The sequence below is a fragment of the Talpa europaea genome, assembly GCF_964194135.1.
Source record: "Talpa europaea genome assembly, chromosome: 13".
Taxonomy (NCBI): domain Eukaryota; kingdom Metazoa; phylum Chordata; class Mammalia; order Eulipotyphla; family Talpidae; genus Talpa; species Talpa europaea.
In genome coordinates this window covers 41,512,046-41,536,190 of record NC_140080.1, presented here as the reverse complement: position 1 = coordinate 41,536,190, position 24,145 = coordinate 41,512,046, and the positions used below count along the sequence as shown (strand labels likewise).

The window sequence follows — 24,145 nt, the reverse complement described above, 5'->3', positions numbered from 1 at the left end:
GGGCCTCTCACACCAAGGGCAAAAGTCCTGGTCTGAGGAACAGACCGGGAAACCTGTATCTGCTGAAAACAGCAGGGAGATATTAGAGATAATTTGCTTTGACTGGCAGGAACAATGGAGCCCCCCCCAGGCAATAACCCCTCGTCACTCCGCCCTAGCTTATAGCCCCATAACTGCTTCCCCCATGCATGAACACTCCCTGCATATTTGCCCTGCCTTTGGACTTGATGCTAATAAATATGAGACTGCCTTTGGATGGGGCTGCACCAACCACAACCAAGCCCATCCTTGCTCCTTCCTGGACTCTGCTCTGTCTGGTCTCCTCTCTAGTCCACACTGAGTGAACAGAGGTCTATCCTGGCCTGGTGCAGTTCAATAGCTCCCTTTCCTCCAATGCCTGAGTGTGTGAGGAATGAGGCATGTGGGGGATGTGGAGATGGCCTGGATCCCACCCCATCATGGCCGCCCGCTCCTGCCCCAGGAGGAGCTTCCAGATGATGGTTTTGGAGTTCTGGAGCTTTCCAGATGATGGTTTTCTGCAGAATCCCTCTCTGGGGCTTGTCTGAACTGAAAAGCACCATCCCAGGTCACGCTCCCTTTCGGGGCAGCCTGTACTGAGCCACTGGTCATATGGGGACGTGTTCGGTCACGACAGGCGTGTGGCCAGCACAGTGGCTGCCACTGGGCACCTGGACCCCAGCTGAGGACAACCCTATGGGGCTGTGACCTCTTAGGATTCCCTGTAGGAACCAGCAGGGGACTCCAGTGGGTCTGCATTGCAGGCCTCCACTCCCTCTCCCTTGGTCAACCCTTTCTGCCCCCACACCCCCAATTTTTGATCCTGCTGGTATGTCCACCTGAGCTGCCTGCCCACAGATCTTCTCAGAGACACTGGGACCTGACCTGCAACAGCAGGCTTTTATGTTGGGGAAGAAAAATCTTGAACACGGACAAGAAAGGTCAATATTCAGATTGATTTCATTCCCTTGTTACGTAGAGCACAGTTTGAAAAGATAAAGCTCCTTGGGTCAAGGTAAACTTTTATGTAGCTTAAAAAAGTGTGAAAGAAAATACAAGATGTGAGAAATTGTGTCAGGCATTTGTTTGAAGATGAGCCAAGGGCTTCCTTAAGCCTTTGGTTCATTCATTCCTCCATCTCAGTGTCTTTTCTATGCCACCTGTGTGCTGAATCTCAGGGTACAGTGGCAGAAACTTTGGGCCCATAAACATCAAACTTATTATGGTCTGTGACACAAACAAATCAGGGAAGAAATAAGAATAAAGGTGGTGCCTCAGCATGGGTGACCCTGAAGGCAAAGCTTATGAGGGGGCATACCGCTCTCAGTGGGGCAGATGCGTGGGAGACGGAGGCCGGGAAGTCAGGGGTCTGCAGGTGACTGCTCTCACCCCATGCTGACTGGAAGCCTCTGGACATCGAGAGCCGGGCCGGAGGGGAGAGGGCTGGGGATGGCCTTGCTGCTCCAAGTGTGGGCCATGCAGATCTGTGGAGCTTCGGACATTTCCAGTCCCGGGACTAGGATCTGCATTTTCCCATGGCCAACGTACCTGTGTTTCTTATGGCTGCAAATAAAACAAATCACTATAAACTTAATAGCTTCAGACAACGCAAATACATTGTCCTATACTTCTTGATGTCAGAATTGCACAGTGGGTCTTCTTGGCAAAAATCAGGGTGGCTGTGTTTCTTTTGAATGTTCTAAGGAATTGTCAGTTCCTTGCTTTTTCCAGCTTTTAGAAGCTGTCTGAATTCCTTGGCTCATGGTACCAGCCTGGCTAGCAGCCTCATAATGTCATTTTCAAATTTATTTCTCACTGATTCTGACCTGTATCCTTCCTTCCATCATCATGTTTTCTAACCCTGATCCTCCTACCTTCTATTTGTAATGACCCTCATGATTATGTCTGGATAACCAAGCATTCTCTCCTTCTCAAATTCCTTAACTTCATCAATTAATAAAATCCCTTTGAGCCATATCAGGTAACATATTTAGAGGTTCTGGGATTAGGACATCTTTGGGAGCCACTATTCTCTCTATAATGCCAGACTCTTCATATCCATATTAAAGTGAGACCCTGGCTCACTGGCTATAAATGCGTTCTCTTCCCTACTTCCCTGGCTGCTCCCACACATCCGGCTGAAACCTCTGAAGCTAAGTGCATTATGATAAACTTGTTTTGCTTGTTTGCTTGACCCCTATACATGTGTGGCTCTGTGCGGGTTAAAATGACTCTGATCTTTATTATTAGCAGGTTTTGCTTCAGGAAGTGGTTGGAATTGGACATTGTATATGTGTCTGGTTCATATCCTCTGGGTATTTATATTGGTGAACGTGCTGTTGCTAGTTGGAATGTTCAAGACAATTCCTTTCTGCCAAGTGCTGGTCATAATACCTTGCAAGAGTCACCTGACTTCTTTCGGCGTCTTTGTCACAGATCTGGCATGGAATATAGTGAGATGAAACTCTTCAATAATAGGGAGCCCCTGCGCAATTGTAAGACATTAGTGGATGCTGAACTGTGAGGAATGAAAGGGCCCCTCACACCTTATCACTGAGAGTGGGCCTGTCCCTGCGTGTGCTGCCCCCTTGTGGTTAAGGCTTTTAATAGACTGGTGTGGATCAGATTAAGAAGCAGAGCTGGGCATTTAGATACCTGGACCTGCTCATCCAGGGAAACCTCTGCGACATTATTTTCTGAAATCTGAGTGCACATTAGAATCGCCTGGAATAGGTCTAAAAGAAAGCCTCCAAGGAACCTGCTTCTAGAGATCGCTATTTATTGGGGCTGGCAAGAACTAGGCATCTGAATTTTGATAAATCTCCCCAAGGAAACAGAATGTGAACTATCTTTTCACTCAGCAGGTTTGTGTAAGCTTGAGCTCCACTAGTAGGAATACAGGAAGTGGGATGAAGAAGAGGACATGTCACAGAGTTGTGTATGGCCACCCTGCTGTATGGGACAATTGGATGGACATCTGAGTCTCCTGCTTCCAGAGGAACTTGGACAAAGTCTTCACAGTTGCAATAAGTGAGTGGTATCAGAACTCAAAGCTGCTAACAGAGAAATGAATGACTGCCAAAGATTAGCCACCAAGATTTATCTTTGAAAACACCCAGAAAAGAAAACATACACACACACACTTCCTTTGGCTTTGAACAAATCTGTTAGATCATGAAGCCAAATAGCATAATGATGAAAATAGTTAAGTGTGGGTTTTATCGTCCTTTTTTAAATAAACAGAGTGCAAAACTCATATGTGCTGAAAGTGTCAGACAGTTAAGGAGTAAGGAGAGAAATGCAGTGAGGGTAACCTAGACTGGGATGCTTTCCCTTGAGATAACAGCAGAATCTTTCTTATTACCTGTAGACAGGTGGGTCTGATTTTACTGGATGCATTTCCTTAGAAATGCTCTGGCTGGACGGTGATTTTATCTCTGCTCTGTGCAAGTACCATCCCTCATGTCATGTCAAAAGCATGAAGCCTCAAAGACACGCCAGAGCCTTCTACAAGCACCCCAACATGTGTTACTAATGAGCTTGCCCTCCTCCTCCTCTTCTTCCACCTTCTTTTTTTTAAGATTTATTTTTTTAAAATTTATTTATTTATACAAGCACTGGGTACAGTCAGAAGTGCGGGAGGGTGAGAGAATTCACCAAAGCCAGCGCGGGGAGCAGAACAGGCAGACTGTCGAAGTACACTGCTGAGGGGAGCAGCAGGCGGCAGGAGAGGTCTGCGCGCCATGTGGGACCCTTGCTGGTGGCCAGGGATCGAACCAGTGCTGCAGAGGCTGCGGGTAGCTTCACAGCCCAGCGCTCAACCGCTGCGCCACCAGGGGAGGCCCTTCTTCCACCTTCTTATTGGTATATTTTTATGCTTATTAGGACATCACTATGGAACATTCTAGTTGAAAAACTTGTGAAAATATAGAAATTTTATGAAATATAAAAAAATAATGTCCTTTTCCCCTCCTTCTCCTCTTTCCCAGGGCAGGGTGCTGTCATCCCTCTCTCTGTGGACCCCTCACCTGGCACAGCCAGGGGCAGAGAGGGCGCTCAAGGACACCTGTGGAGGGATTAGAGGAATCACCACCAGCAGCCCCAGGTGAGCCTCTGCCTCTACATTCAAGGTGGAGTGTGTCCAGGAAGGGGCCCTGGGTGGGCTTGCTGGGCGGAAGGCGCCTCCTTTCCGCCCCATTACTGGGCTGATGCCTGAAGAGCTGAATTTCCCTGAAAGATAAGTTGGACTGAGGAGAAATTCCTTTCCCTGGGAGCGGTGGGGAGTGTCCGTCCTGGGCTTGCATCCTGGCTTGGCAAACACATGCGTGTGCACATGCACATGTGTACACACACACGTGCAATCACAGGTCATCCTATCCCAGCCTGCTCCCCAGGGAGCCTAATTTCACAACACAGACTGATCGGTGGGAGCACACTGAGCTGAGAGGCCTGAGCGTTGAGTTCTTATATGAACTTTATACGACGTGGCCTAAAGCGTGGAACTAAGCACGCAGTCTTCATGGGCCTCATCTTCTTTATCTTCCAAATGGGCGGGCAGAGAACCAGGCGTGGAGGAGACACCAGCCCCGGAAGGACACTGCACCTCCCAGGGCACGGCTTTGGGAACCTGCCCTTGACCCCCGGTTTGTTGTGGGAGCCAAGACACAGGAAACTGACATTTTGGGCAGAGCAGGCAGCTGTGCAGGGGGAGGGGTGATGTCGGAGCCAGCAGCTGGTGGCCTCTGCCCAGGTCAGCAGGTCAGCAGCCCCTCCTCCTGCCCCGGAGCAGCTGCCAGGAGCTGAGTGACCCCCAGCAGGGCACGTTGCACCCCTCAGAGGACAGACTGGAGAAGCCCCCAACGCCCGGTCATGGGTGTCTTCTGCAGGCTGCAGATGACTGCAGCCATTGGGGATGCTGCTTCTGCCTTCCTGACAGTGTGACCTGACTGACGCAGAATGTGAGGACGGGCTACAGGCGGCTCACCCCAACCCTACCGGCTGTCAGCTGAGTGAGCTGGCCAGTCACCAGACTCTTCCTTCCCTATCGTGAGGTGTGGAGTGAAGTATAAATGTGCACTTCTCATATGAACAAATAATATGAACTTGGTAAACATGTATTATTGTTACGACTAATGCCGGCAACAATTGAAGCCTTTGGAGCTGGGGACCAATGATGTCCAATGAATAAATGAGAAATGCTGGGGAGCTAAGAGGCTGCCGTTTCTGCCACCAGCTCCCCGCAATGCCAGCCCCACAGCTCTTGCCAGTAGAACACCTGTGCCCTAAACTCATCCTTAATGCCAGTCCTAGCCCCTGTGATAATAACTTGTGTTCATCTGGGATTCTAGGATCTTAATTTCAATTGAAGTTGGTTCTGTTTCTCTGCAGACACTGACTAACAGACTGGTCGCTCAAAACTGCATCTAATGCCACAGCCCTTCTCTATGCCCAGGCAGTCACTGGTTCGAGTCATCATCATCTCTCCCTGGGGTGCTAGGTTTGCTGCATACCTGGAATCTCGCTGCAGCTTATTTCCCAATGAGCAGTCAGGGTAACCCTGTAAAACCATGAGTCAATTGTGTGACCCCTTCTTTAGTGTCCTCCATCAGCTCCCGTCTCAGTCAGAGTAAGACCTGAAGTCCTTGGACAGCCTCCCCTCCTGCTCCTTTCTCTGACCTTCCTTTCCCCTCCCTGCTCACTGGACCCCAACCACATGCTTCTCCTTTATCATGCCAAACAAGTTGCATTGTGAAGGCCTTTGCAGTTGCTCCTCTCTCTGCCTGAAAATCTCTTTGTTCTGGATAATCCACCTGAGCCAAGCACAAACTGAGTAGCACTGGTTTCTTCCTCTCAAGAGAAGCAACAACCTTAGGCAGAGTGGACTGTTCATTTCGGATTTGTCAAACATGTGTCTGAAACAACTGCCGCTTCTTGACAGATGGCTTGGGGAGAAATTCCTTCCCCTAGGAGTGGTGGGGAGTGTCCCTCCATATGTTGGTCTCGATCATTACGTCATGTCTGTTGCTGCACCTGTATGAGGTCGATGTGCAGGTGAGTCAAGACAGGATGCTAAGTTGGAGCGTTTGTGTGAAAGGCAAGTTAGGCCATAGTTTGTCTTTTATGTCTGCTCCTCACTTCCTTCCAAGTCTATGATCACCCACTATCTAAAGAAGCCCTTGCCCTTTGATCTTGGGCCCAAGATAATTCATGCTTTGGTCAGGGAAATGGCTTGGGATGCATGGTAGGAAGTGGATACTCTAAATAGGAGTGCATGGGGGATACACCCCTTTGGGGGTGTTCAGATGAGAGAGCGCTGTGTCCCTATACGCTCATCCTTGTCAGCCCTCCTCTCCTAGACTTACCAGAAGCGGCCAACTAGCTTTGACTGTTCACTGTCAGAACACCCAAGCCTTCCTCATGGTAGTTGTGAAAGAACCTGTGTATTTGGACTGTGGAATTAGCTAGACCTGGTTCAAGTCCCTCATCTGACATTCTTAAGAGGTGGGGCCTATGACAGATTGTGTGTGCCTCTTGGTTAGTGTCCTCACCTGCAAGATAGAGATGATAGTGCTTATATTGTGGTGTTGTTATTGTGTAGCGAGTGCCTGGCTGGTAAGTAGTGAACATTCAGTGACTTTGAATCAGGATGAGTCTGCCTGGCAACAGAAGCCTGTCCAGATGTATGGCCCAGACCTGTCCCCTGAGATCATAGTGATGTAGCCACAAGTCAAGGAATGTCACCAGAAACTAAAAGGCAAAGGGAAGATTTTCCCCAAAATCTCTGTAGGGAGGGTGGCCCTGTGGATACCTTTATTTTAACCTAGTAAACTGGACTTTGGACATTTGTCCTTCAGAGATATGAGTGAATATCATTCTGTGATTTTCAGTTACCAAGTTTGTGGTACTTGTTGCAGTGATCATAGGAAATGAATGGATTAGGTATTCAGTAAATATCAATGAAACTGGTAGGGGAGCTAGATGCAGATTTATGTCTATTTAACTGACCCATAAATACATCAAACTGAAAACTTGATGTATCTGATCCAAGCGTACTGTCCACATTCTGGTCTTTTGCCAACCTCAGCTCTTGTTCCAGAAATCTACTGATTTTAACTCCAAAAGCACCTTAAAACAATTAAACTGGTGTGTGTGTGTGTGTGCCTATATGTTGTCATTTTTTAAAAAAGTTCTAGGTGGTTCTAACATATAGCTAGGTTTGAAAACTATCTGGACCAGGTTCTTCATAGAACTGGTTGATCCTCTCGAAGATCACTAAGAAGTTGAGTCTGTGAGTGACTTCAGGGTTTGCAAAATACAGTTAACCTTTGAGCAATGTGGGGTTTAGTAATGCTCACACCTCCCTCAGCACCCTGAGGCTACCAAGGTGCTGGTATGTTCCACCCCTTAAAGTTGGCCTTCCATCTGGTGCATGCAGGTCAGAGGCGAGGTCCAGACGTTGTCACCTAGGACCGAGCTGGTACCTGCAGCAGACACTCATGACCACTCCAGTGGGACTGCTCTCCTTCACCTTGTGACCCACTGCTCCTTCCAGAGTCGAAATTCGATCAGCCTACTTCCCGCTCTAAACTGCAGGTAAGATTCACTTAAAGTGCAGCCCCCAAGCAGCTGCAGGACCCAGTCTTAGCCCACACCTTCCCACTCTTTGCCCACACACCGAGAGTCTTTGCACTGGGCATTAGGAAATATTAAGCAGTTAGTGACCCTGAGGTCTTGACATCGGTCATGCCTCTGCCTAATGCTGTTTGCATTCAGCCACAGTCTTTTCATCTCCTTGGGGACATCTCATGGCAGGTTTTCTGAAGCTCAGACACACTGTCAGCTGCCACCCCTGCTCCACGGCCTATGCAACATGGGAGAGCGGCCAGTCTGATGGCACCAGCTTCTTCTGCACTCTTGTAGCCTCAGCATATTTGGTCCTGCATCCTTTCTCCTGTAAGATCACATCCAGGTGATTTCCTAATTCCTGCTGACCAGGACCTGGGGGGAGAAGGCAGCAGGGGGACTGCACGTTTACCGTGAGGAGCTGGCTCACTGAGGCTGTTGGGGTGGAGGGGTGATGCCGTGCCCCCAGCTCCAGCCTCACCCAGAGAGCCAAGGCAGTGTTTACAGACAGAGGGCATCCCCAGGAGGGGATGGCTTTCCCTGTGGAGGGGAGCCAGTGCAGGCCTGGTCAGTGAGCCAGGAGCAAGAGCACAGCCCTCATTCCTGAGTGCTCTCTGCCCTCCTCCCCCGCCCTGACCACCCTCACAAGAACTAAACTGTGTATCTTGGTGCTAGAATGCGAGGAATGTGCCACAGCCTGATAGGCATGAAGCAATCTGCAGAGGCAGGGAGGAGCCCTGCTCCCTGGTCAGAGGCCTGTCAGTGCAGCGCTATGGGGCCCGCTGGCCGGCTGCCCCTCCCATCCTCCCTGGGCCTCCTGCTGCAGCAGGCATATCAAAGGCTGCATTGTGCATTGGGCCGGCCTTGGTCCCTCGTGTGCAAGGGAGGAGGCGGGAGGAGGGACACCGTGGCGGAGTGGTGAGGCTGTCCCCTCCCTCTGCTCTTCTGGCTGGTGTTCCCAGGGGCCTCGGCCCGGGGAGGATGGTGCACACATGGGTGGCTGCTTCTGCATCCCTGGGGAACAGAGTCTGCCCTGGGGCCCAGGTGAGTCTCCGGGGTCGGGGGCTCAAGGCTGTGGCTTGGCCAAGGTGGCCGGTCCAGTGAAAGCTCAGGGATCTGCTGGGTTGGGGAAGCTGCTCTTCCAAAGGTGGGGAGGTGGTTATGCTTTCTGGCTGCCTGTCCTCCCCCCAAGTTCAGTATTTGTCATTCTGACTTTTTAAAGGGGAGTGAAGCCTGGGAAACATTTACTTTTTGAGAGAAAGAGACTTTGAGTTCACTCAGAGTGAGAACTGCACTTGGCGGCCACTCCCAGGGTGTGACTAAGCCCTTCCTTCCTTTTTTCCCAAGATTCCCTGGGTCAGGAAGAAAGCTCAGGCAGCCAGTTCCTCTGTGGCTCATGGGTGGTCATGAACTTGACCTCAGTCACTCAACCCTATTTTCGTCAGTATTGCTGTTACTGGAGAAAAACAAGCCGTTTCCTGTCTCCTACCTCGACAGTGTGATTTTTGAGGGTATGTCAAGCTGAGGCCATGGAGATCTGTTGCTCTAAGAAATTGTCAAGTCATCTGAGACTGGATTCGAGTGACCAGCCATCCCGGTTTGCCTGGGACAGTGGGCTGCCCGAGGATGTATTCCGGGCTCAAACGGAGACCGTTCCCGGGAAACCTGGATGGTTGGTCACCCTAAGGGCAGAACGGAGGTGAGCCCCGTGGCCTGGCATAAGGCAGTCTTCAGGACGAGCATGGCTTTGTGGGAGGGGTGGCTGGGGAAGGACTAGCTTGGGCAGAGAAAGAACATTCTTATAAGGAGTCATCCTAACCCTCCTTAGGAGTCTGTGTCTTCCTGGAGCACAGGCTCCCTGGAAGGAGAGGACAAGAGCCACCTAGAACATCGGCTTCTAGAAGGTGACTTCTCCCTGTGGCCTTGTGACCTGGCCTGACGGTGTGAAGGCTCTAGAGGTCCTTTAAATGAACAGTGAACCTGAAGCATCTGGGTCCTGCTCTTCTGCTTGGAGTTCCAGCCTAGCTATTTGGCTTTTCTGGCAGGAAGCGGTGCCCAGACTAAGGCTACCCTGGACCAAAAATTATTATCAACCCCTCAAACAACATCTTGGCACAAAAGGCACAACCTTTAGCTATGAAGCATTTTCCTTCTCCAGATTTTTGGGATTTTTAAACTTTTCAGACCTTCTCCTTAAATCCTGTTGTTATGGTAACCCATGGGCACAGGCATAGCATGGAGCTGGGGAGACATGAAGGATCGCCGTTCTGTAAGCTGGGGGCCTGGCTTCTAGATCTGACTCAGTTTACCTCCCGCGAAGCAGGCATCATGAAGGCCAGTTTTGATCTTGCTTCTTTGTGGTGCTTTGAGCAATTTATTCTGTGCTTAGTTTCTGTGTTTTAGTTTCCTTGTCTATAGATTTCACGATATAGTTATGCCTTCCTCATCAGGTTATGGTGGGAAGTCATGTGGAACACTTAAGTCAACCTGGCACAGTTAATTACTTACAATCAGTACATAGCCACATTAACAGTGGCCAATATGCTATACTCTTGCTAGGTCTCTGCCCAGCTGTAAAGTGAGGGGAGGTCTTAACTGAGCCCGTGGAGGGCTCTGCGCTGGCTCCCTGACCCCCAGCTTCAGCTGGAGCAGCTCTGCTCCTGTTTGACATCCTGTCCTCACGCTAAGATTTCATGCAAAGTGGTTTTGCAGCTCAAAAGCAGCCAGAAAGTCAGTTCCTACTGAAGGAGGCACCACAAGTTTCTTATGACCCTCTGCCTCTATTTCATCCTTTCAGCTGGTTTTTGCCATTGATGATTGGTTGACATCCTGGATCCTCATTTTCACCAAGAGTTAGGCTTCTGGTTATTTCTCCGTACTGGTCAGCGCTGATATGGGTATTGTAGGCAGATCTGAGGCCAGTTGCTATAAGTATCCCTTTGTAGGTGTCTATTTATCCTAGAGAAAGGGAACCAAGAATGAGATGACTTAAGGTAGTGTGGCTGTGGGGTGCCACTTACACTCTTGAAGCTAAGCTGTCCTGGCTGCCACCTGGGTCTAATGGCGGTGTCTGTCACATGGAGGCTTTGTGAGGATCCAATCAGATAATTCCTCTAGGGGTTTAGCACAGCGTCTGGTTTCTGATAACCCCTCAGTGCTTGTGGGTTGTTTTATTGTTGGCTAGTAAGACCCCTCCCACATCCTTTCTTCCCAGTTCCTGACTCTGCCGGCTGGAGTTGGCAGAGGGGCGGTCTGTGCTTTTCCTTTGGCCGCTTCTGCCGCTGTGGCCATTTAAGTGGGAGTGAACAGTAAGGACTGATAGTCCTCAGGGCTGAGGGGGCAGAAAGGAGCAGGATCCTGATAGCACCAGGCTCTGGATGGTTGCCCAGCTGGCTTGCTGAGGCGTGATACGTGACAATGTTGGCTCTGAGGACCTGAGGCCCGTTGCTTTATCGCACGGCCCCTGCCTGTAACATCTGCTCCTCAGGATGTTCCTCATTTGCTCACATAAATCTCCCCTTTGCACATGGTGGGAGGGCAGTTCCTGGTCACTTGCCATCACCCGTGGGCCTCCCTGGTGGCGCAGCGGTTGAGCACTGGGTTCTGAAGATGCCAGCAGCCTCTGCAGTGCCGGTTAGATCCCCTGGCACTGGGTGAGGGTCCCCATATGGCACACAGACCTCTTCTGCCTCCCGCTGCTCCCCTCAGCAGTGTACTTTGTCAGTCTGCCTGCTCTGCTCCCTGCTCTGGCTCTGGTGAATTCTCTCACCCTCCCATGCTTCTGACTGTACCCAGTGCTTGTATAAATAAATCTTTAAAAAAAAATCAAAAAAAAAATCCCCCCCTTGCTCACCTCAGATCACAGGCCAAGTCATGTATGAGTTTGTTGGTGTCAAAGTTTCCAGAACATTCCTCTTATGAGCAACATTTTCTTGAAGAAATTTGGGAGACTGACACCCTTAACGAGCGGACGAAGAGAGACTATGGTCGTAACTGGTGTTTGGAACTATCCACCTTTCTGGTAAATTTGCATCATCAGTGTAATAATAGGAGACTTAGTGCGACTGCCAGTGACAGCGACTGAAATTGTGCATTTGAACTTTAAAAGACTAATGAGGCATTTCAAACACATCCGAGAACAAGAGAACAATAGGGCCACCTAACTTGAGCACATTTCTGCTTTATGCTGTATTAGCTTCAGAACAGCTTTATTTTTCTTCCTTTTCCTTTTGAAGAAGTAAAACAGTACAGATACAATTGGGGTCACCTAGTAATTCTTCCCAATGTCATTCTCCTCTTTCTCTCCCTAATCACTTTCATATTTTCAGTGGTTTTGTGATTTTATGACATAATCACATATTCATATGCTCATCATCAGTGCAGCGAGTTTATTTAGAAGATTTTACAGCTTAAGCAAAATATCGCTATGTAACTACCCCCCCTACTCTCCCCCTCCATGATCTGAGAGATATCTGTGTAGCTAGAAGGAGTTGTAGTTCCAATATGACACTTGTCTCAATAAGAACTATGTGAATCATAAAAACTGCTGGTGGTATGTTTATCAGGTCAATGAAGGAAAAAATATGTGGGTAGAGAAAAAGAGCTTGGAGGGAAATGTTCACAATTTAGTTTTCTTTTAAAGTTGGGTGTGGTGGTGCAATGTAGGAGCAAAGAGACTAAGAAAGAAAAAATGGGAGCGAATTCTCATTCCCGGCGCATTTTTGTGAGTGAGATTTTTCCTGCATTAGAGACTTTAGACCTCAAAGTTCTGAGGTCAGGCTAGCGCAATGAAAACAGCAAGATCTGCCCTCAGTGATCTGGATTCCTGCCGACTCTGTGCTTAACCTACTGTGCAACGGTGGTAAAATCCCTGTACCTCTCTGGGCCTTTGTTTCTCAACAATAAAACTAGGAGTGAAACAAAATGACCTCTTAAATCTTTTAAACATTTGTTTTCTTTAATTGTCCCCTCTTTCTCATTTTTATCCCACATATACAATATGTCAAAATGGCTTCTCTTTTCTTAGTTTAAAATATATTATCCGTCACTCTATCCCTAACTTCTCACTGCCAAGACCTCAGTCACATTCCCACACTCTCATACCTGGATTGTCATGCAGCTCTTCGACTGGCCTCCTTGCTTCTTATTTGCTCTGTATTTTCTGTGTTCCCCCAGCGAAAATTTATGCTTTATGCCATTCCCACGCTCAAGAATGTTTCCTGGCTCCCTATTGCTTGCTGTATCCATTCTAAAGCTCTCTGCCGATCTCCCCATGCTCTTCCTAGCCTGTCTTTCTTATGATTATCAGTTTTAGTCCCACAGTCACCCACCTTTCCAGTACATGTATCTGACCTCTGCCAGCTCACATGCCTGCAAAGCCTGTTTCCTCCTATCCTGCTGATCTCTTTACTGTTGATCCTGTTTGCTCCTCGCCCATAGCAATCTAGCAACAATGTAAAAAGGCAAAAAAAACATTGTAATGCAGAAATGAAAGGTAAACAATCCAGTTAAAACAGGGCAAAAATGTGTGCAGACAATTTCATTCTAAAAATATAATGGTGGCAAATAAGCATGTGAAAAAATGCTCAGTAGCATTAGTCATTAGGGAAATGCAGCTACAAGCTAAAGCTGAATAGCTACCAAATGGCCAAAATTAAAAAGATTGGTACAAGCAAGGGTTGGTGAGCATGTGGAGCAACTAGAATATTGCAGGTGATGCCAAATGTAGCAGCCATTTTGAAAAGCAGTTGGCTGTTTAAAATAAAGTCTCAGTGTTTTTTGAAATGAGTTAGTAACTTTTTCTGATCAATAATCATAAAAATAAAATAGCTTACACCAAAAATAATTTATTGAATCACATTGTCTAATCAATAATATTAATACAAATGAAATTGACTTACAGCAAAAGTAATTAATTAATTTATGAATGAAGTCCAGGGGTTATTTGTTTCAGGTATGGCTGGATCAAAGTATTCAAATGAAGTTTGAATCAATGAAGTTAACTTTCCTAAGCTCTGTACTGAGTCGAACTTAGCTTCCACCTCGCTTTCTCCTTGTGGTGGATTCCACAGTTCCACCTGCCGAAGTAGAGAGGCTACCCCCAGATGTTTGAAGGTAGAATAGGTTAAAAAAGAACTCTAGGAATATTTTTAATTCATCGTTTTATTAAAATTTAGCATTCATATGGAATTGTGCCTCAAATTATGTGTGTACAGCTTGGTGAATGTTTCCCGGGTGAATATATCTACCTCTTCTGCTTCATTTATTTATTCTCATTCTGTGATCTTAGTCACAACTTCAAGTGCAGCAGAAACAAATCTTCTCTCCCCTAAGAGTGCTGATAAGGTTCCTAGGACCAATTCTCACTGACTTAACTTGGTTCATGTGGCCATGGTGTAGCATAACCCCATTGGTATATACTTGAATTATGTGCCCACTTTAGAACCTGGCCCAGGAGCCAGCCTCACCTGAACTGTGTGGGCTGGTTTGGCATGGGTCACAAGACTCATGAAGAAGGCAGGGGTTGAATCCAAGAATGTCTAATTGCAGTCTTTATTCCGTTCTACCTGCCTCAGTGTTTGAAAAGAAATGCATGCCCATTATGGCATATTAGTGCCAAAAGTAAATACACTGTACCTTTATAAACTTACACGTAGTAAGTAACTATAGAAAGAAGAATCAGAAGAGTGATTAAAAATGACTCAGCAGTAGTCAGCACAAATCATTCAAAGTTTATGTTTTTCTTAAAGCACTTCATTCTATATGACAGTTTTTGTTGTTGTATTGAATCATCTCTGGTTCTTTTTCAAGGCCCAGCTCAAATCTTCAAATTCCTTACAATTCCATGTGAAAGAACTTTGTGAATTGTAAGTGCCTGTGCCACTAGTACCTATCCTACTTATTATAGGGCTTACTCTGATTTTCTAGATTCCATATTGTTTCTTTTTTTTTTTTTTTAAGATTTATTTATCTTTAGAAACACTGGCTACAGTCAGAAGTGCAGGAGGGTGGGGAGCAGAGTGGGGAGTAGAACAGGCAGAAGGATGAAACACACTGCTGAGGGGAGCAGCAGGCGAGACAGGAGAGGTCTGTTGTGCCGTGTGGGACCCTCGCGGCAGCCGGGGATCAAGCCAGCACTGCAGAGGCTGCAGGCAGCTTCGCGGCCCAGTGCTCAACTGCTGCACCACCAGGGGAGGCCCTCCATATTGCTCTTGAAGCACATGGATCCGAGGCTCTCTCTGCTCCAGAGATTCACACCAGAAACCCCCAAGGTGCTACATAAAGTGCCTAAGTCCAGAGGCTACCTCCAGATGTTTGGAGGTAGAATAGGTAAAAAAAGAGCTCTAGGAATATTTTTAATTCATTGTTTTATTAAAATTTAATACTTATACGGAATTGAGCCCCAAATTATGTGTGTACAGCTTGGTGAATGTTTCACAGGTGACTATATCTACCTCTTCTGCCTCATTTGTTTATTCTCATTCTGTATTGAATTTAATTGTATGTCCTGTCCCCTATCCATTTTAGTGTAATTGGGCATTTCAGTTGTTGTTAGGTTTTTGCTGCTGTGCTGTTCTGAAGATGTTTATAGATGTGTGTTGGGGAACATATGTGTGTATTCAGGTATGGACCTAGGTGTGGAGTTGCTGGGTCTCCATGTATGCATGTGTTCCATTTGAACTGATTCTGTAAAAATTTTCCAAAGTGAAAAGTTGCAAAATTCATCCTCACACTTGCATATATAGGAATTTAATTGTTGTGTCACCCTACAAACACTTGATCTTTTCATTTTCGCCAGTCTGTGTCGTGGCAGCCCCTAGTTTTAATTTTCATTTCCTTCATGTGTTTGAGAACATTTTCAAGGATTTATTGGTTGTTTGGATATTATCTTTGTGAAAAGATAAGGGATAAGATAAGATCCCTTTTGTGAAATTACTGGCTACCACGTCATGCAGATATCCTTACCTATTTTTCTATACATCTTCTGGGACAGGTATCCTTTAAAAGATATGTATCTAGGTCATTCTGATGCAGACTGTCCACATTTGTGTTCTGTGCAATCTACAATTTTCTGCTCTCAAGCCCACATATTCTAGAAGAGCCACGTGTGGTGCCGTCTCCCAAGTCAGTACACTGTCCTGGGCCTTCTCCTTCAAGGTGGGCTCAACTCATGGGCCCTTCATTGTTTTCAGGCCATTGTTTCTTCTCCTGCAGTCTCACAACAGGGACACTCTCACCAAGGTCACCTGTGCCAGGGCAAATGGGTGACCTGACAGAGACCAGATGCCTGCATAGGGGCAGCAAACACACAGGCCCAGCTGACTGTGCTCCAAGAACATGAGGGACCTGCTACAGATTTTCCAGGCAAGCCAAACCTCTGGGCTGTGTAAAAAATCCCAATTTCTAAATGCTGTCAAGTAGTTCAAACTTGAAATACTAACTGTGTGGACAAATAAATCAATCAACAATAGGGAGAAAGGAAAAAGATGTATGTAGGTTGCTATGGCCATGGCCTTTGCCTTTCAAACTCTGTCCTCGAGTAGAGAAGCAGGTTGCCACCCCCCACCTCCCCTGCCCTGCTGGTGAAGCCTGGGGCCTGCAGGACCACCTGCGGATACACTAGAAATGCAGGACCGGATCCTGGCAACCGCTGAGGCAGAATCTGTGTTTTAGCAATATTCCCTGGTGACTCTTACACATATGAGAATTTGAGGCCACCAATTCAGGTGTGTTGTTCTCAATACTGCTCAAATTAGAATCATTTGGGGAAACTAAAAAAAAATAGCTGGGGTTTCCTAGGAACCACATCAGTCAGCATTTCTGGAGATGAAGCCAAGCAATGGTATTTTAAAAAAATTCATCCTGAATGACTCAAATAGGTAGCAGGGTTGAGAAGCACAAACATAGATCAAGTCCTCATTTATGAGTGGATAAGTGAAATCTCAAAGATGCAGAGATGAAATGTCTTGCCCAAGGTCATGTAATTGATGTGAGGGAGAATGTGATTTGTGCTCTGACCTCATAGCTCCTGGCTCTCCAGTCAGTGTCTTTGCTACAGTGACTCTTGGTTCCTGGGGAAGAAATAAAAAAATGATCCTGTTCAACGATAGCTCATTACTGCCAGCTTTCCAGTTCAGCTGCTTAGCTTTCTGCACTGAACCCCTAACAAAACTGACTGGATAAGAGCTGCGAGGTGATGGGTCCCCCCTTCTGCGTGTTCAAGCCTAAGTCTATTTAATTCTCCCTGTCTCTCACCCAAGTGAGTGCTCACTGCTCCCGCTATGAGGAACTGGAAGATCCTCCACTTGGATTTCAAAATTCTACTACTGAGAAACAGGAGGAGGCAAAGGTTCCAGGCAGCAAAGGGAGAATGTGACAATAAGATCCCTTATAGTACTCACCAGCCTTGAGTCCTGGATAGCAGCAGTAGAAACAGCATCCAAATGCAAACCTGTTGGGCTACTTGACCCACCCTCCTCACCCTCACAGTTGGAGAATCTGGGAGTATTGCAAGGACTCCCTAAGTCCTCTTTTCCAGGAGCAGATATGCTTGTAATTTCTGACCCCATTGCTGAATTGTTTTGTGGTCAGATCACAGAGTAACCACAAGTCATATATTAAGGACTCAAGTCCTTTGGTATTTTTGGGATATATGAAAGAGATCCATATTCCATAGCAATTCTTTTGAAATTGCCTTTTATACTTTCCTATCTACTACCACATGCTTTATACCTACGCTCTCTTTGCAACTCTCTCCCATTCAAATACATTCAAATAGGGGGACCAAATAAGGGATCAGGAAAAGAAAAAGACAAAACTAGCAGGCAACTATAAATTGGAGATATTCAGCAGGAGAGAGGGAGGGAGTTGGATTAAACCAGAGATGGGGTGGGTCCTCCTTGGTGGCCCAGGGGTTAAAGTCTCAGCGCTATCAAGCTATCTCCAGCCACTCAGGCATGAGTTCTATCTCAGCCCAGGGAGGTGATCCACGTGACGCAGCAGACCTCTCCTGTCTCTCCCGCTGCTCCCCTCAGAGGTGTATTTCAGTAGATCTGCCTGCTCTGCTCCCCACTCTGTCTTTAGTGAATCTTTCCACTCCCCCTCCCCGGCCTACACCCAGTTCTTATATGCATAAATAAATAGAAATAAATCTTTAAAAAAATAAAGTGGGGGAGGGAAGAGCATAAGAGACTATGGTGACTTGGTGGTGGGAATTATATGGGGACTACACCTGAGAGGAGAACTCAAACGTTGTACAAAAATGAACAATGATGTAAATACATACATACATATATATATATATATATATTTATAAACAAAACCAACTAGCCTTCTCCCTAACTCGTGCCTGTGCCACAATCTTCCTTCTCCTTTCACTCCAATTCTGCAGCTGCAGAGACAGGAGCTTGTTGGAGAGCTGGGAGAGAGAAGTCTATTTAGTGGGAAGACAGGGCAGGTTGGGGATAATCATGCATTTCAGGGCCATTCTAAAGTGGCCCCAGCCACCTCCCTAGAGATGCAACTCTCTCTTGCTCCAGCACATCTGCAGGCCACCCCTTGCTGTGGCCATAACCACAGTGACCTTGTAGCTTAATAGACACTGAACACCTTCAGTGTACTGAGCGATGGGACTCAGCCTGACCTGTGGGGGGGATTCTTTCTTTCTTTCTTTCTTTCTCTTTCTTTCTTTCTTTCTTTCTTTCTTTCTTTCTTTCTTTCTTTCTTTCTTTCTTTCTTTCTTTCTTTCTTTCTTTCTTTCTTTCTTTCTTTCTTTCTTTCTTTCTTTCTTTCTTTCTTTCTTTCTTTCTTTCTTTCTTTCTTTTCTTTTCTTTTCTTTCTTTCTTTTTTTAAAAATAAAATTGGGACACCCCAGCACCTGCAGGGTTGAGATAGCATGCATGGCAGTTCTTCGATAAGAGTTGAGTACTAAATATAAGGCAATGGTGATAGCAATGAGAATTCACGCATGCCACCAGCCCCAGAGAAACATTCTCATTTGACAAAATGTTGCTTATAACTTGCTAATACTCCCACAAGTGATCTTTCATTTGATCTTCTCTAGGTAAAGGAACTCCTTCCAAGGATCCAACCATATCCAGTGAGGTTTTAACCTCATCCGAAGACAAAGAAAAATGTTTCCTGCCACAGAACATGACTCCAGGTATCTAAATGACAAGATCTAGCAAAACTTCAGTAACCTTCTCTCTCCCACCTGCGGGCAGTTCCCTCCCTCTTATCCTTTCCAGAGACCACCAAATGCATCTTTGCAGGTGTGACCTTGGCAATGATATTGACTTTTTCACTAATCTTTCACTGCTCTCCAGTGCCTTCTAGATAAGTTAAAAATTCTTACACTGACACTCAAAGCCCTTCAAAATCTGGAGCCTTTTGGGAGTTCTATACATACTTGCTGTATTAAAGCATATCATTGATTTGATTTGAAGGTGTTGGAGGGTAGGGTTTTTTTTTTTGAATAATTATGTATTCTACATAGTTCCTAAAAAACTGATTTGTACATAATGGGTGCTCAGGAAATTTTTCGTAAATAAATACATGGATGGTTGAATAAATATGTGGATGTCATTTGTATTCTATGTAGTACCTGATAGTATATTAGTAGGTTCTGAATAAATATTTGTTAAACTAATGAATAAATGAATAAAGGATTAAACATGCAGAAGGAGGTTGGCAGAGCCCCTTCTGGGCATCTGTATGACTCTTTCAGAAGCAGAAAAAGATTTTGAAGTTAATGTGAAAATATTTTACTCTCAATACACATCTCTCACAAGGTTCCTCTTAAGAGATCTCAATGAAGTGGGCAAAGAGAGATATCATCAGAGACTGGCCAAAACTTGCTCTACAATCTCTGAGAATAAACCTGTAGAAGACAAGCATGTTGGGACTTCCATATATATTTGCTGTATTAAAGAAGGCATGTCATTGATTTGATTTTAATGTGCCGGAGGATGGATTTTTTCTATTTTTGGAATAATTATGTATCTGCAGGATAAGCCTGGAGCAAACCATGTGCCAGACACAAGCCAAAGTGATCCTGGTGTGTTCTCCTCATCCTCATGTACTCACCTGTTAAGAGATGGCACCAAATCCCTCATTTTGAAGGTAGCTGCCAGGGTCTCAGACAGGGAACTAACTTCTCTACCACTACACAGGCAATTCGTGGTGAGAAAGGGCAGGGTGAGGGACACCCCGGGAACCCAAACCTGCCAGCTTTAAGTAGGTTTTGTCATCCGCTGTGTTAAGACAAAACATACTCTAGTGCATAAGACCTTTAATGAAAAGAAACTTTAATACAATTAGTGTGCAATATAGATAAGAGAAGGGAGAGAATAGATAAAATAGTTTCCAAATCAAGCACCCAAAATTACCCATCCATGTGGGTAAATGCCCAACCAAACAGGGTTGGCCCAAACAGGGTTGGCCCAAACAGGGTTGCCACAAGTCCAAGGCACCTTCGGTGGGGACACATAGAAAAGGGGCAGAAGGCGCCAGACAAGTCTGGAAGGAAAGACCAAAATCAGGATAAAGGCTGCCATTGTTAACCTCCCCATGGGTCTCTTACCCACGTCTCTTTCAAGTGTCTTTTTCCATGTCCCCAAGTCCCTGGTACAAGTCCAAGTCTGAGAAGCAAGCATGGCTTCCTCACATGTCTCTCTGCTCCAAGTGCCTCCTGCAGGTCTCCTTCAGGCCTCCTTCAGGCTCTCCATCTTCTTCCTTTCTCTTCTCAGTCTCCTCCCTAGCTTCTCCTCCTCCCTGGCCAGCTCCATCCTCCCTTGGGTGGGGCAGGGAATCTGGAAACTCCCCTTACCCTGGGGTCCACCTTGTTACACTTGTTCATAGCCATGATGCTCCATTGCTCTCCAAAAAAGCACTTCTTTTTGGCACACAAAATACAGTTGTTTCCCGTTGGGGAGATATGTTCTAATACCCCCAGCGGATGCCTGAAACCTGTATGTTTTTTCATATATGTGAGTATATATATCATATGAGTATGTATACACACAGATATATGATATTTTATCAGTTAGGCACAGTAAGCGATGAACAGTAATAGCTAATAATAAAATAGAACAATTATAACAATATACTATAATAAAAGTTACGTGAATGTGGTCTTTCTCTCAAAAATATCTTATTGTATATGATATTTCCAGACCATGTTTGACTGCAAGTAGCTGAAACCATGGAAAGCAGAGCCCTGGAGGGAACTGGGGGAAGAATCTATACTACTGTATAGATCTGTGGAAAAGATTTGCATTAGGAATGTTTTAAAGGACAGAAACCATGGAAAACAGATATCGTATAAATGTCATACCAGCTTCTTTCCTTCCTCAATTTCAAATTCTGTCGAACTGCTTGATTGGCAATGAGAAAAACTTGTTCTTTGTCTCTTGCTGTTGTGTCAACCTGCTTACCTGTCTGTCAGCTGGGCCATCCCTGCAAGAAGCCAAATCACCGAGTCGTCATTTGCCTTATCAGTGTGTGAAGATCGAGAATAAAGGGCATGTGTAGGTGAAGCCCTGAGACCAGAGGCAGGGCTTGTCCATCTTCCAGTGCTTTCTGCCATGATGCTGCTTCCAGGAAGATGGCGGACGAGAAGAGGAGCCAGCTCAGCTGCACCCTTGCCTTCACGCTTAAGAGACGCAAACAGACTCAATCATATATGATATCATAATTATCTGACTGGCTTCCAGAAGGATTAAACAGTGACAAGCTACTCTTCACACTAAACCCTGAGTGAACTTGATTTTATTCCCCCTCCGCTGGTGTAGAGGGCCCTGGAGGCTCCGGAGAGTATGTGCTCTCACTGGTTCAGATCACAAGAGCTGTTTGCTTTCTTAAATCCAAGCCTTTTAAGGTGCTTATGTTTAACCTGCTGCCAAGGAGATTCATACTCAAGGGATGTCATTTGTGAGGGGGGATTCTGATGAGAAATTCTAGAATTTAGTTTGGTCCAGTTTTGTAAGGATAGGGTTTGGTGAAAAGGATGAGAGACTCAGAGTCAAGATTAATTGCAGGTGTGGCCAGGTGACAGCAGTCATTTCTGGGGTACAGGGTGAGGGCAGGGGATTTCCAATGTGTAACAGCCAAGGCTTACTATGCTTTTCAAAAAAATTTTTTTAATTAATTTTTTTCCTTACATCATTATAGTCCCTTTAGTTCTGTCATGACATCACCTGTGACCCATCACCATATTCCCCTGTGCTCTTCTGTCCCCTGTTTTGACCCCCTCCTCCCCTCCCTTGCTGTAGGCCTCAGTTCTATGGTCAGCTTGCCAGTTTTGACTTTTTCTTGATCTTTTTCTTGGTTTCTCTATATTCCACATATAAGTGAGACCATCCGATATTTATCTTTTTCCTTCTGAATTATTTCAGCTAGTACAATTAAGGCTTACTGTGTTTAATGTACATTTAGTGTGGACCCAAAGCTTCTCGTGCATAATCTTGTTTAGTAAGCCTCTAAAAACCTCTGGGGAATAGATACTCTAACGCCACCTTGCTAATAGGAAAAGTCAAGCGTTGACAGGTAGTAACTGTTCAGGGCGGTGCAGCCAGGGCAGAGCCAAGCTTTGAGCTGGAGTCTGTGGCTCCTCCTCCCTGGCTTTGCCTCCTCCTAGAGATCAGTGTGCACTGAGGTCACCCCACGGAGGGCTGGACTGATGCGGAGATGAAGGGCTCGGACAAGTTCAGAATACAGGCCCCGAGGATCTGAGTAGGACGAACAGCCACCCCAGGTTCACCCAATGTCAGGTCAGTGGGGTATGTTGCACAGGAGCTGGTCCTCTGACACAGCATTTTCAGGCTTTCTGGGTTAAAGACAGGCCTTTTAAAGGTAGGGGGCCAGGGGTGCCGGCTGACCAGGCCACACTGCAGGGGCTGTTTTCTCTAATGTGCTCAGGAATCTGGGGAGTCAGAAGAGCATCCTCGTGACTAGCCAGTCCAGTGCCTCTTAGTTCATTGTGCCTGATAATTATTAACGGGGTTGCTACTTAGTGTCCCAAGAAGACAAGTGACACATGTTCTTTCTTGGGTCATCTCTCCAGAAAACAGAATCTAAAGGGATATACCCTTCCCCACCAACTCAGTGTCCTCCACTCATCTCTTTAACTTATTTATTTTTTCATAACATTTTCTCCACCAGAAAGTACCGCATTCGCAGGATTAGATATTTACCATGTAGAATACATGTTGCATGAGGGGAGGGGTCACGTCTGTCCTGGGTCCTGCTGTGTCCCAGCTTTTATCACAGAAGTTTTGAATGCATTGGAATAAATTAAAAGCAGACTTTAATACATTAATCGATTACTCTAACAAACATTGATAAACACGTTACACGTTTCCTCTACTATCTGCAAGTAGAATGCTTCTATTTTGTATGATTTGGCAAGCTATTTTTTGGGTCTGGGGATATTCAAAATTTTTTCCATATAAATTAGTGGTAATAGTGTTCCCAGATGCAAGACAACCTATGAAATCATGCCAAATAGTCACATTCTACTCTAAGATGGCAGGTGAAACCTGCGTAAGAAGAAGTAAATGTTAATGTGTAACATATATAATATCTATTACATATTATAAATATGATATATTTATTCATATGGATAATATAGTGCTTATTCAAAACCTTCATATCATCCATAGAAGGAAATACATTTCCTAGCTTCTGTGTCAGCACCATCACCTCAGACCCAAGCTGTGTAGAAATAAACCCTGTACAAAGCAGAAACAACCTGATTGCAGTAGTTCCCTAACTCCAGAACATTCCTGAGCACTGTTAAATTTTCCTGGGGAGACAGTTTAAAGGAGGTGCTCCAAGGATGTTAAGACTCCCTACGCCTCCTAATCAGCCCCAGCATTTTTCACACCAATTTAGGGGCTAGGTATGGGAAACATTGGGGCTTATCTAATTCTTTCCTTTTGTCATAGTTTCACCCTGATTTTTTCCTCTGTTCTTGTTTCTTAAATTAATTTATTTTTTTTACATTGCTGTTCATTTTTGGACAGTATTTGATTTGTCCCCTCAGGTGTAGTCTCCGCGGTTCTCCCACCACCTTTGCCTCTGTGATAATCACCACAGTCCCTGTGCTCTTCCCACCCCTATTTTGACCCCTCTTCCCCCCGCTCCCCTCCTGAATGCCTGACATCTATGGTTCTGTCTGTTCCCTAACCCCTTGGTTTCTCTATATTCTGTAAGTGAAGCCATCTGATATTTATCTCTCTCTGTTTTCCTTAAGACCTGGCTCTCTCCTTCAGTGTGAGGAGCCGCTCCCAGAGGTGCGTCAATGGCCCCTTGCAGGAAGCGGCCCGGAGGCGGCTGTGGGCCCTGGAGAATGAGGACCAGGAGGTGCGTGCCCTGTTTAAGGTGAGCGGGGGCAGAGTGGCCCACCTGAGGTGGCCTCACGTAGGCACAGGCTCGCCAGCACCATGGCCAGCGCCAGGAGCAAAGTAGATGCTCAAGAAAACCTCTGACCATTGAAAGGATGAGC

The 24,145-nt window shown here is 46.0% G+C and overlaps 1 protein-coding gene across 1 annotated transcript in view; it reads left to right on the top strand.

Annotated features, from left to right (window-relative positions):
- The first annotated feature begins 8,618 nt into the window (after window positions 1-8,618).
- SH3TC2 (SH3 domain and tetratricopeptide repeats 2) overlaps window positions 8,619-24,145 on the top strand; it is a 57,175-nt gene continuing 41,648 nt past the window's right edge. The window contains exons 1-3 of the mRNA XM_084252523.1: window positions 8,619-8,685; window positions 18,704-18,802; window positions 23,894-24,021. Of these exons, the coding sequence (XP_084108649.1) occupies window positions 8,634-8,685; window positions 18,704-18,802; window positions 23,894-24,021 (279 nt within the window). The 5' untranslated portion in view covers window positions 8,619-8,633. The remainder of the gene's footprint in view (window positions 8,686-18,703; window positions 18,803-23,893; window positions 24,022-24,145) is intronic.